Here is a 12,486-nt window from a genome sequence, read left to right on the forward strand (position 1 = left end):
CAGCCCCATGCACATCACTCCCTTCCAGTGTCTGCTCTCTGTGTACCTTCTTATGACCTTTGAGTTGACTTCCCCGCCCATTTGCCATCCTCTGCTGAGCCTGAGCCCACTGTATCCGGAGGCCCACTCACACTCCCTCTGCAGGTCCATGACCTCTGCTGTGCTCTCAGCTCCAGCCTTTCTTCCCTGCCACCCTGCTGTTGTCCCTCTTAGCTCATGATCAGTACAACCCTTAGAAGTTGTCCCCTGCCAAGATAGAAGGCCAGTCACCAGGAAGCATCAATCGTGAGTTGGCAATGTCTGTTCCACACTTCTACATGTATTCTTCTTGATCTTCGTAGATGGTTGGCTTTATCATCCCATTCCTCAGAGAAAATACCTGAGGCTTCAAAAGACCAAACACAGCTGGTTGTGGTGGCACATGCCAGTAGTCCTGGCACTTGGCAGACTGAGGCAGAAGGACTAACACCAGTTCAAGACAGCCCTGTCTCAAAAAAAAAAAAAAAAAGACCAGACACTTTGCCCAAAATCATCCTATTAAGGAATTCATGGTACTTTCTTCCTTGCCCACCAGAGCAAATTTTAAAATCTTCTATTCACTTCTGGATGTCCAAGGTAATTTCCAGGGTACCCAGTGGGAAAAGGTAGGTGTGGTTTAATGTTCCCAGAGCTCTGTGGCATCCCTAAGGTGGGCATTTGACAGTATCTGCTTTACTCCCGTGCATGAACTGGTGCCATTGTCTTCGCCCTACCTGCCCTCTACCTGGGATGCTCTTATCAGAATACCTTGGAAGCTCATTAGGCAGGCACAAGGTCCTGAGTCTACCCTTTCCCGGGGTGTGGGGGAGGACTGACACCCCAGACACTGGCAGTCCTGCCCTCTGAGAGCCCTCCATCATGGCAGCATGTCTCACACTTAAGAGCAATTGTTTGGAAATGTTTTCACCACTCTGCTGTTGCCCAGACAGTGTGAACAGTAGCAAATGGAAATGACTCAGATATCTTACAAGAAAGGTGCACTCTGTATTCAAACCATTGTCACCTCCTCAGAGAAAATGTCTGGATCACTGACTCTCCTACGTAACTCTGAGTTGGACTCTCCTCCTCTGCCCTGCCCTGCCCTGCCCTGCCCTGCCCTCCCCTCCCCTCCCCTCCCCTCCCCCCGCCTCGCCTCGCCTTGCCTCTCCCAAGTATTTTTTGCTGATCTAACTCCTCATTGTATGCCTGAGGCCTTTCTTTACCCAGCTATGGGTACCAGTCCCCCTCCCAAGCTCTACCCAGAATCCATCTCTTTTTCCATCTGAGGTGACATGACTAAGGTGACAGGCCTCAGCCTATAGCCAGCAGTGGGAACAGAGCAGGCACTGCCAGGGGGCTGAGCTCACTAGTCTGGAGCAAGGGGTGCCAGGTGCTCTGCTCCACTGGGACCGTCAGTGGGCTCTATTGTGGCTGGGCCAAAGTGATTTCAGGGCCTTGGCAGCTCTGGTGCTCATTTGGCCATTAGAATAATGGAGAAAATGGCCTTTAAGTGAAGACTCCTAACTAGCCACAGGAGGGAAACAGTCTAAGGCACCTATTGCTGCTGCTGCTACTGCTGCTGCTGCTGCTGCTGCTGCTGCTGCTGCTGCTGCTGCTGCTGCTGCTGCTACTGCTCTGGAACCAAGCTAGAACCACTGTGGTCCCTGGATGTGGCACCTGGCCAGGCCTTAACCCTCTTCCCCCCCTCCCAATTCCCCTGCTGTGTCACGGGGTTACCTGGGGAACCAGCCTTCATGGTTATTTACCCAGTGCAAACCCCCAAAGACAAGGAAGCACCAAGATCACGGCAACTCTAGAGAGGCCAGCTCCAAATTCCTGTGTTTAATAGAAACTATTAGAGCCTGCAAGGCCCCCAGACCCTGGGCGCCCCCACACTTGCCCATTTATTTCTCATGCATCTTTTCTACAGACTCAGATTTCTTCTCCTGGGCCAAGTCTTTGAGCATCAGGTCCAACACATTCATGGTCTTATGGTACAGCTCTTGAAGCCTGGAAAGCAGAAAAGGAAGACAGGGAGTCTGAGGATGGGGTGGGCTTCATGCCCCCTTAGCTGGAACCTTTCACATACTTGCAGCTCTACATTCACCACACTTGGCAAGTGTGGAGTCAGGGACAAACAAGGACTTCAGAACCAGGCCAGGTGGGCTGGATTCCAGGTCTTCCAACATGCCCAGGCCCTCCTACAGTAAGTTATTTCACTGCATTCAACAGGTTGGAGAGCAACTATTGACCTGTAAGAGCAGGAACTGTGTGGGGGTCCCCAGATAATAACTTGCCCACTTGAGCTAAAAGTACGCATTCCCTGACCCCTTCTTTTTAGTGTCTCCAGTCTCTGAAGCCCTCTCGGGTCTTTCATTGAGAACCCAGGTGAGCTATGTCCTTGCTCCACAGCCCACAGGCTCCCTCATTCCCAGAGACACTCTGCTGGGTTTTTACCTTCCAGCTTAGTAATGGTCATTTATAATCCCAGCTAGTTACCTTGAGCACAAACCCTGGGCTGGGCCAGGCTCAGTGCTTCACATAGATTGTCACTTAATCAGCCTGCCACCTCCTTGTGTGACAGGTGGGAAAGGGACAGAGATTTGCACAAGGCCACACAGGACAGTAGTAGGAGAATAAGGCCCAAAGTCTCAGCTTCATTCTTTCCTCCCAGTACAGTTTCTCTACCCCCTAGAGAGTGAGGAAGGGCCTGGAAGGTCAAATGAGCCAACATCTGACAAAGTCACTCAGGGATAGGGAAGGGAAGGGGGTACAGATTCCTGCGAGCCACAGTGTCTCCATTTGGCAGCACACATGGAACCCCTCACCATCACCTCAAAGGCCTTGGTCCACCCACCTATTCCCTGTACCAGTCAACAACCCCTCACCCTACTGGCATCCTCAATGTAGCCCAAACTCAAGGCAGCCCTGGGAACCAGGGAATGTTGGGATAGGGACTAACTGTTTGACAGTGGCATCCTGTTTGTCCAAAATGGACAAGTATACGTCGATGAAGAGCAGACTGGTGCCAAAATCACCCAAGACCATGGGCCGAGTGTCCACCGGGGCATTCTGGAACTTCTCTATCAAGTCACTGAGAGTCTTTCCAACAGTGTCAGTTTTCTAGAGAGGTGAATAAAGAGAAAGCAATGACAGAAAGGTGACAACTAAGTCACACAGAGATCTGGGAACCCTCCAAAAGAGACAGCAGGCAGAATCCTGTACCTAACCCCAGGGTGAGCCTTAAGCCTAGCCACAAGGTCATCCTGACCCCTTTGAGCTGGGCCTCTTGTGGATGAGGTAGCCTCATAAGCCACCATCACTGATGGAGGTCAGAGACACACAAAGTAACCAGTGAGAGTTCCAGTGTGACCTAGGGTGGCCTCCCCAGCTCTGGAGAGCCTTTGGGCACAATCTAGATAGACAGATGTCTTCACCCCCAGAGAAGAGGCTGAAGAGGAACATAATAATAAAGAGCCCCCAAAGGCATCCAAAGCTGGGCCAAAAGCACTTAGGCAGAAAAGTAAGCCAGGAGCCCAGCATACACAATTGTCATGCTTAGAAGAAAACCACCTATACGCTCACTCTTGCTCTGTTTTGTTATTTTTGTTTTGTTTTGCTTTGTTGGGTTTGTTTCTGTTTTTACTTTTGTTTTCTGGTATGGGGAATCAAACTCAGGACTTTATGCTTGCCAAGAGGTGCTGCAATGCTGAACTATAACCCTGGCCCTTTGTCTTGACTTTTTAAAGACAAGTTCTTACTATGTAGTTCAGGCTGTCTTTGAACTCACTATGTAGCCCAGACTGGCCTTCAACTCCACAATCCTCCTGCCTCAGCCTCCAGAGTGCTGGGATTATAAGCATTGTACCACCATACCCAGCTTTTCCTATGGTTTTTTAAGTGTGAAAAAACTGAGATTGAGGGGAACCTGAAAAAGCCACTTCTGTTAGCTCTGACTCTGTCCACTGCCTGCCTGTGGGGCCACCTACCTGCATCAGCATCTGCCTGTTGACCTCCTCCTGTTGTCGCTTCAGGATCATCTGCTTCTTCTCCTCCAAGCGCTTCTCCAGTATCTGGTCTTGCTCAAATTTCTTGATGGAGACCTAGTCATCAGTGGAGGGGCAGGCTCTTGATATGTACTCTCCCCTCTCCTGCCTCACCTTGCCCTACCACTTAGGCCCTCAGCAGGAGGGCATGCCCCATACAGAACCAGCCCCCAACTCAAGCTGCTGCAGCATCTTAGCAAGCCCTATGATGAAGGTCTCATCAGCCACCATCATAAAGCAAGACAAACGCATGCACTCAGGAAGGGCTCACCTCACCACATCCACTCCACTTCCAGAGGGAGACACCTCTCTGGGTTCTTCATGACATCTGGTCCTCACCACCACCTGCCATATCTGACCTGATTCCCTCTCCCTGCAAGCATGGCCTTACCTCGGTTGGCATGATTATCACACCCACGAACACGCTGAGGAAGATGAAGGAGGCAATCAAGATGAAAATGATGGTGAATGCTCGGCTCACAATAAAATTGTGCTTTTCCAGCTGCATCTGTATATTTGTCCAGCCTTCAACCTGGTCAGGCGGAGCAGGGTATCCTGAGTGCCAAGGCCTAACCAAGTAGAACCCTACCTCACCTATGCTAGGGAAGCCCCAGCCCCATGAGGATCAGACTGTCTCCGCCTCTGCATCAGCCTTTCGATATCTCCTATCTGATGGCCTGGAAATGCATGGCAGTACTGGGTGGGGGCCAACTTACCCTGGGGTCTCTCCTCTTAAAGCCTCCCGTTTTCTCTGAAAGGACACTGCCTCTTGCCAAACCCACCTTTGAAAAAAGTTTACTTTTTTTTTTTTTTTTTTTTTTGAGACAGTGTCTCCCTATGTAGTCTCTTTTAGAGTCCAACAGAGCCTAGACTTGAGTCTGTACCATGCTCATTCTGAGCAATTTGGTATACTCTGTATCTAAAAAGGTAATATAATGTGGATTTCATTTTTAATTTTATCCACATTGACAAGTTTTATGACCCTGTGGCACATGTGAGAATGGTCTAGAGATTAGAGAGGAAGGTGAGTGCTCACCCGGCAAGCACAAGGACCTGAGTTCAATACCCAGTACCAAAAAAATAAATAAATAAAGAGGAAGGTGAATCCCTCTCCAGGCCACCAGCCTCTGACTAGTACTAGGACACCAACATCCAAATTCCCAGGATCCAATTAAGTACTTGAACATGGGAAAGGCCCCACATGAGGCCTAGCCTGCCCACAAGTTCATACCACCCAGGAAGTCCCTTCTGAAGATCCCTGCCTTCACTACTGTTCCCAAACACCGTACCGTGGCCAAGCTGAAGAGGGTGAAGAAAATTGTATCGAGGCTCCCCCAGGTCATGTCGTCCCTCTCTAGAACTCCAAACAGGTAGAAGCCCAAGATAGCGAAGATGTACAACAGGATGAAGAAGAGGATGAGCACAGAGGCCACAGTGTAGACTATCTGCCTCTCCGCAGTGAGGAGTGTCTGTGAGGCAGGGAGATGGCACCTGAGTCCGGGCACCTGGCTGGGTGGGCTCAGAGCACAGCTGTCCTGAGCATCTGGTGCCATGTCTGGCACTTGTTACATTAACAGTCAGTTGAATGAACCAATGAAGTGCATCAGAACTATATCCAGAGAGAGGGTTACACCACTCAACAATGGTTTACCACTGTCTGGCATCCATCCTCAGCTACCATGGGCAGCTGGACCACACCATCTCAGGTCTGGATGGCATCCTTATTATCATCACTAAGCACTGTGGCTCCTGTGGGTCACCCCAGATGTCTTGTCCTTGCTTATCAGAGAAGGTCCTGAGTGCTCCTTGCCCCAGTGCAGGAAGAGCACAGGAGCTACCCTGAGAGTACAAACAGAGAGGGCAGGAGAACAACGGCTCCCCAATTTCTTCCAGGCCCAACCTTCACAGCAGTCTTGTGATCTCTATCTTCCCTCATTACATAGACAATTAGCCTGTCTCCCTCTATGTCACCTAGTCCAAGGGAGCACAGTGCATGGCTCCTCATTCATTCTCTCTGCCCTGGAAGCCGACTTGGGCTTGAGGCTGCATTCTCCTACCTAGAATGTTTTCACAGGCATACCTTCAGGGTAGGTAGGGATTACTAGGATGAAGGGTCAGAGGCTCAGAGGAGCAAACTGCTTTAGTCAGAGTTATACTCCAAAACAATGGCAGAGCTGAGACTAATTCCCAAGCCCTTTGCCCCATCACCAAGCACTAATGACCCTGGATATAATGATGCTTTCCTAGCCAAGCACTGAGGAAGCAGATACTTGGGTCTATTCACAAGATGGTACAATCTGAACATGTTGGGGTACTCCAGGAGGCAGGACAACCCCAAAATACCAGGCCGTCCTGTATGTGGACTGCTGCCAACAGGGGTGAGTGTGTGTTCATGATGCCTTCATTGGCCTAGGGGAAGAAAATCAATCAATCTCTTTTCAGATTAATTCCAAAAGTTGAGATGGAAAAAAGGGTGTCTTTCTCTCCCCCCTCCCATAATTTTATTGAGAAACAAATAGCAATGAGACAGTTTCAAACCAAATTGGTAGGACAGTTTCAATAATTAACACATTGCATACATTCTTCCTAGTGGTTAATTGCTGTACAAGATGCAGACATGATATCCTATTTACAAACACTATTAGAATAAATCCCTCTATTCATTAAGAGAATGTAACTATATATCTATTCTAATCATTTTGAAAACACAGATACAAAATGGACATTCATCTGTATCCCCTTTTTTTATTTAGTTCCTTTATTTGAATATTACAGGTGTGTTAACTCAGCAAAATATTCTAAAAGAGTCCAGTAGTCCATAAAAGTATTGGGTCTTCTGCTTGACTGGCAATGTCAGAAATTGTTGATCTGAGTCCCCTACTGCTCAACATAACACCATGGCTTTACTTCTTATACTTTGTTTTTATACTTTTCTGCTGGATGGTTAAGACCAAGATAAAGCAAGACCTATGCAACAAGAGTTGTAGTTTTTGGGTCTGATAAGGTCAGTGAAATCCCCTCAGGATTTATCCTGAGATCCTGTACCTTGGATTGTAGATCCTTTGTCAGTGTCAGCCATGTGGATGAGTCACGGCCATTGTGCTCTCTGTGAAAGCCTGAGAGAATGTTTTCTCTCCATGTGACTCTCCTTAGGCACACTCTACATCATCGATCACTTTCCTCTTTGGCCCCATAATCTCCTTGATCAGAAAATTTGGGACACTTCTGAGTTACATGATGTTATAGTACAGGTTCTCATATGTCCTGAGTCTTAATTGACCTTGGAAGGCTAGGGCCAAAATGTTGGCTTTCCTTGCGGCCCTCCTTTTTTTTTTTTTTTTTTTTTTTGCAGGACCAGGAATTGAACTCAGGCCCTTGTGCTTGCCAGGGAAGCGCTTATTCCACTGAGCCATCTCCCCAGCCCCAAGGGTGTCTTTCTCTCTATGTTAGACAAGGATAAAATTTCTCTCCAAAGGACTCAAGCAGTAAAGCCCCCGTGAGAAAAGCTGCACTGGGATACAGTCCGCACTTCAGGTCTGCACAGCAAAAGTATAAGTCAAGGTAAGAGCCTGAAGCACATACAGAAAGAAGTGGGGAAGGGTAGGCTGGGACTTTAGGCCAGCTCACGGGGGTCAGTGCTACCTGAGGTAAGAGCCAAGAGCCTCCAGAGTGTCAGTGGGAGAGAGGTCACACTCCTGCAGGACCCTGAGAGATGTTCACGGTCCTCCCAGCACATCAAGGCAGCCTCCATCAGTGCACAGCTCAGAAAGATGCAGAAATCCAGCTCCAGGAATGACCCTCCAGAGTGCTTTTCCCTTTTCTACCCTGGCCCCAAGTAGATGCCTAGTTCTTTTTTTTTTTTTTTTTTTCTATTTTAAGACAGGGCCTACAGGGTCTCACTGCATAGATCAGACTCATAGTGATCCTCCTGTTTACAGCCTCCCAAGTGCTGGAATTACAGTCGCGCCCCTCCATGCTCAGTCAGTCTCAATCACAGTCTCAATGCACCCCTGGGGGCAGGGCTGGAACAGCAGGCCTGGGGATCAAACTCCTGGCCCCTGTGTCTGCCTAAAAGGTGTTTTAATCTGCTGAGCTATTTGGCTGGCCCCTAGATGCCTAGTTCTGAATTCTCAAATATTTTGAAGAAATTCCCAGTACTTAGCTCAGCTCCCTTGGCCTCTCCTTTTCCACCCTGGAACATTCTGGGAATGGAAAAGGACCTCTAAACATGCCAAGGGGCCAAGGTCAGGTCTTTGAGGAAGCCCTCCTAAGCAGCTTCTACAGAAAGTGATGGGGCCCCAGGAGGAAGAGGCAGAGAGAGAGGAGATGGAGACAGGAGGAGGCAGGGAGACAGGGGGCACTGTTGTTCACAGGCCAGCATTGCAGACGGTGGCCAGGCTGAACACAGATGACCAGGAGCAGTGTGGGCCCTAGGTGCCCAGCCCCTAGGTGCGCAGCTATCAGAACTTCTCTATATGAAAAACAAGGTACTATTTCTTTGTAGAGCAGGCTTATTGCTACTAGTGGAAGGCAGGGTGTCATTTTCATGAATCAAGGGTCAAGAACCAATGTACTAGGATGCTAGCTCTGGGCACTGACATTGGAGCTCTGTTACAGCTCCTTTAGGCTTCAGTGGACATATATCAGCACAGAGTTGTTAGGCCCCATTTTCGGCAGCTCTAGTTTCCCTTGTCCAGCAAGCAAGGCCAGTACACCAAGGCCACATAGTCTAGGGTCACTTCTGCACTCCTGAAGATCCAGGAGCTCATATCCCAAATGCTACAGACAGCCACAGCCAGGACAGCTGAAGATCCCCAGGGAACCACTTTGGGATACAAGGTTCTGTTTAATGACAACAAACTCTGAGACCAAACCTGGGGCACAAGTTTGTGCTTATATTGCATCCGCTTGCTCACAGCTCTCTGTGAGGACCAAGGCTAAACAGAAGCTTGAAGTCACCAAGAAGGCCTGGCTTGCTCTGGGATGTAGCTCTGTGATACCCAAGGTGGGAGGGATGGTCTCTCTTTCAGGCCCTCAGCCCCAGGCACCTCTGGCTTTAGTCTTCTGACCAGGCCCCCACAACACAACCAAGACCGGTGCCCGTGGCAAGCAGTTAGTGTCCCCAGCCTCACAAGGTACCAAGCAGGGTCACTCCCCCTTGCTTCCAAGAGACCAGGATCCTCCCTGCCACCAGTCCTTCCTGCTTTCCTCCTCTTAGAGCTGCTCTGGGCTCCCCCTTCCCTAGGCCAGAGCCCACTGCCCCTCTCCTCTTCTCACATGACTCCCACAGGTATCCGGTACCTTCCTCCCATGGTGCCCTCTCTCCTGGCCTCTCATAAAAGTTCTTTCTTATCCAAGGGCTCATGCCCATGCAGTCTTCTCCAGAGAGGCTACCAATCTTTCACTCACCTCAGATGGGAGTGTGTGCTCTCTCTTGTCCTTGGAACCCCTCCCTTCATGGGCAAAGTCCCTGCTAGTCCTGTCCTAGAACCTTCTAAGCCAAGACAAGGCTAGTCACTGTGTCCTCAAAAATCCAGAAAGATTTCTGTGTGGGAGCGGTATTTCAGAGCTACCTTAAAGTGAGGGGACTCACTTTGTTCCCACAGAAAGGAGCAGCAGGCTATTAGCCACTGGGAGAAGCAGTGAGTGCCCATGGCTGCCAAAAAGCTGGAGACTTCTGGGCATGCAGTATAAGCGATCTGTACCATCAGATACCAATTACCGTGAAGCAGGAAAAGAAATGTTCAGATGGCCTCTGCCATCAGACACAAATCTCAGCCTTGACATTTAATTGCTGAGTGACCTTAGGCCTCAATTTATTCATGTGTAAAATGAAACCAATAATGACTTTCTTACCATTGTTTTAAGATTGGTTGAGATACTACCAATATAGATCAACTGTCACACAGTAGGACTTACCGACATTAAGACAGCAATCAAGTACTATTTCCTGGGCAGGTGTGGTTTATGGCCTTCCCCCCCCAGCTCCATGGCATTCCCAGGCCACTCACTCTGATGGCTTTGCTATAGGTGATAAACTTGAGGATGCGGATAGATTGTAGGCCTTCGGCAATGTTGAGGTAGCGGAAGTGTTTACCCTTCACCTCACGGAGCACGTAGGGGATGAAGATAATGACGATGATGACCGCATCCAGAAGGTTATAGCTGTCTTTCCAGTAGTTGATAGGGTCCACATAAACCTTCATGAAGAATTCAGAGGTGTAGATGGCCACAAAGACCACCTCTGAGATCTGCAAGAGTGGCAAGGTTTGGAGAGGTCAGACCAAAATGCAGAGCCTTGGAATCCTGCGCCTCCCTGCTGAGGCCACCCAATCAGATGTGGGGAAGGGTAGCCCCTAAACTACTGTTCTGGTTTGAATCCAAAATGTCCCCCCAAAAGGCTTATTGTGTTGAAAGCTTGGCTGCTAGCTGATGGGCTTTGGGGAAGTGACCAAATGACTAGAGCTCAAACTTAATTAAACAGACTAATGCACTGGTGAGTTCATTTGCTGCACAGGCCATGGGGAAGTGTGGCCCAGCTAGAGGAGTCAGGTCATGAAGGGATGCACTTGCAGCATCTGACTTTTACCAGCACCTCCCTTGCAGCTCTCTATCTGAGTAGATCTGCCTTTCTAGGTACTCCCCACCATGATGTTCTGCCTACAGGCTGACAGTAATGGCCCAGGGGACCAGGAACTGGAACCTCTGAAACTGTGTGTCAGAATAAATCTTTCCTCCTTTCCACTGACTTTCTTAGGAATTTTGTTAAGGCTGACTTACACAGTCACTCAGGTGTTCAGAAACGGAAGCAGAGCTCCTGGTACACAGGGGACTCGCAATGTGCGTGACTCCTTTCCCCTTCTGCGTCTTTCCCACCTGTTTCTCCAAATCTGGGGCAAAGCTTGAACCCAGGCTGACTGAAGGAAAGGCCATGCAGGCCCAGTCAAGGTTCAACATGCTCAGCAACGTAAATATAAGGATTCCCGAGCAAAGATCCCAGGAGGTTTCTGGCTACCCTAGATATACAAATGTTTTGGAATATACATGAAATATGTAAATATCATCATAATTAATTTAATCATGCATATTTAAATCAGTTAACGAAAGTTATCTGTTTCTGAAAACTATTCTGCTCATTATTTCACTTTTACACTCTTTGAACAAATTTTCTTCAAATTCTTCTCACCCATGTATACAACTCCAATAGCTTTCTTGTTACCAACAGGCCCTTTTTGAGGCAATAAGATTTTCATCATCTAATTTTTTTCAGTGTTTATCTTTTTATTAGTACATTTGTACATTACATAATGATCTCACTCCTTGTAGGGAGCTGGTCCATGTACAGAGCAGATCTTGGTTCTGTGACCACCTCTTTCCCTTTCCCTCTCCTTCATGTCTTGATCCCCTTCCCTTTTGCAAAAAGGTCTAGCTCCCTGTTTCATGTTAGCTTTTACTTTGCTACTTATGTTCTGAATTTCTCAAAAAGGAGCTACTCTTGCCCACATCTTGCCCCACATCACAGAAACCATGTACATTTAAGTTTGTGTGTCTGATTTACTTCCCTTAACATTATGGCCTCAAGGTGCATCCACTTCCCCACAGATAGCTCAAGCCGATCCTTCCTTGTGGCAGAGTAGTCTTCATTGTGTACAAATGCCACATTTCCTTTAACCACTCATCTGTTGAAGGCCTATAGGCTGCTATCAACATGTAGCTATTATAAATTGTGCTAATATAAATACAGGCATGTGGGGCCAGCAAGATAGCTCAGTGGGGCCAGCGAGATGACTCAGTGGTCTAAAGTGCCTGCTTAGGCAAACTTAGGCAGGCCCAGGGGACCATGGTTTGATCCCCAGCACCACATACCACACCAGCTCCACCCTCAGGGTGGCCTGAGCCAACCAAGAAATAAATAAATAAAGGCATGCATGTATCAATGTAGCATGACATCTTCAATATTTTCAGGAAGATATCTAGAAAAGGAATAGCTGGGTCAAATGGAATCTAGTTTCAATTTTTTGAAGACTCTCCATACTGATTTCCATAGTGGCTATACTAGTTTACTAACAATATAGAAGTATTCTCTTCCCCTGACACACAGCCACTCCAGCATCCCTTATTATTTGATTTCTTTATGACAGACATTCTTTGGGGATAAGGTAGAATCAGGGCAGAAGGGATAACTCAGTGGAATAAGTGCTTGCCAAGCAAGCACAAGGTCATGAGTTACATTCCTGGTCCCACCAAATTAAAAAAAAAAGATGGAATCAGAGTATTGTTTTAATTTGCATTTCTCTAATTGTCAGTGATGTTGAGCATTTCCTTTTTTAATTTTAATTTTATTGAGAAACAAATATGAATGAGACAGTTTCAAAGCTGATTAATAGGATAGTTTCAATAATCAATACATTGTACATTGTTA

The 12,486-nt window shown here is 47.9% G+C and overlaps 1 protein-coding gene across 1 annotated transcript; it reads right to left on the reverse strand.

Moving 5' to 3' along the window:
- Nucleotides 1–1,902: 1,902 nt before the first annotated feature.
- On the reverse strand, nucleotides 1,903–10,997 carry Catsper3 (cation channel sperm associated 3). Its single transcript, XM_023716379.1, has 6 exons — nucleotides 10,845–10,997; nucleotides 10,076–10,315; nucleotides 4,456–4,596; nucleotides 4,008–4,121; nucleotides 2,981–3,141; nucleotides 1,903–2,028 (listed from the first exon to the last, which is right to left on the reverse strand). Exons 1-6 carry the CDS (start codon nucleotides 10,995–10,997, stop codon nucleotides 1,923–1,925), a joined length of 915 nt encoding a protein of 304 aa, XP_023572147.1. The 3' UTR covers nucleotides 1,903–1,922.
- Nucleotides 10,998–12,486: the final 1,489 nt, after the last annotated feature.

The sequence above is a fragment of the Octodon degus genome, unplaced genomic scaffold (assembly GCF_000260255.1).
Source record: "Octodon degus isolate 3935 unplaced genomic scaffold, OctDeg1.0 scaffold00048, whole genome shotgun sequence".
Classification (NCBI taxonomy): domain Eukaryota; kingdom Metazoa; phylum Chordata; class Mammalia; order Rodentia; family Octodontidae; genus Octodon; species Octodon degus.

What these genes read in the sequence shown, in the direction of transcription:
- Catsper3 (XM_023716379.1), bottom strand. Translation starts at nt 10,997, where the DNA reads ATGGCCTTTCCTTCAGTCAGCCTGGGTTCAAGCTTTGCCCCAGATTTG. An exon ending in TGATAATCATGCCAACCGAG is followed by an intron (nt 4,122 to 4,455) that starts GTAAGGCCATGC and finishes ACTGATGACTAG; the next exon opens with GTCTCCATCAAGAAATTTGA. An exon ending in CAGGATGCCACTGTCAAACA is followed by an intron (nt 2,029 to 2,980) that starts GTTAGTCCCTAT and finishes TCTGCTTTCCAG; the next exon opens with GCTTCAAGAGCTGTACCATA.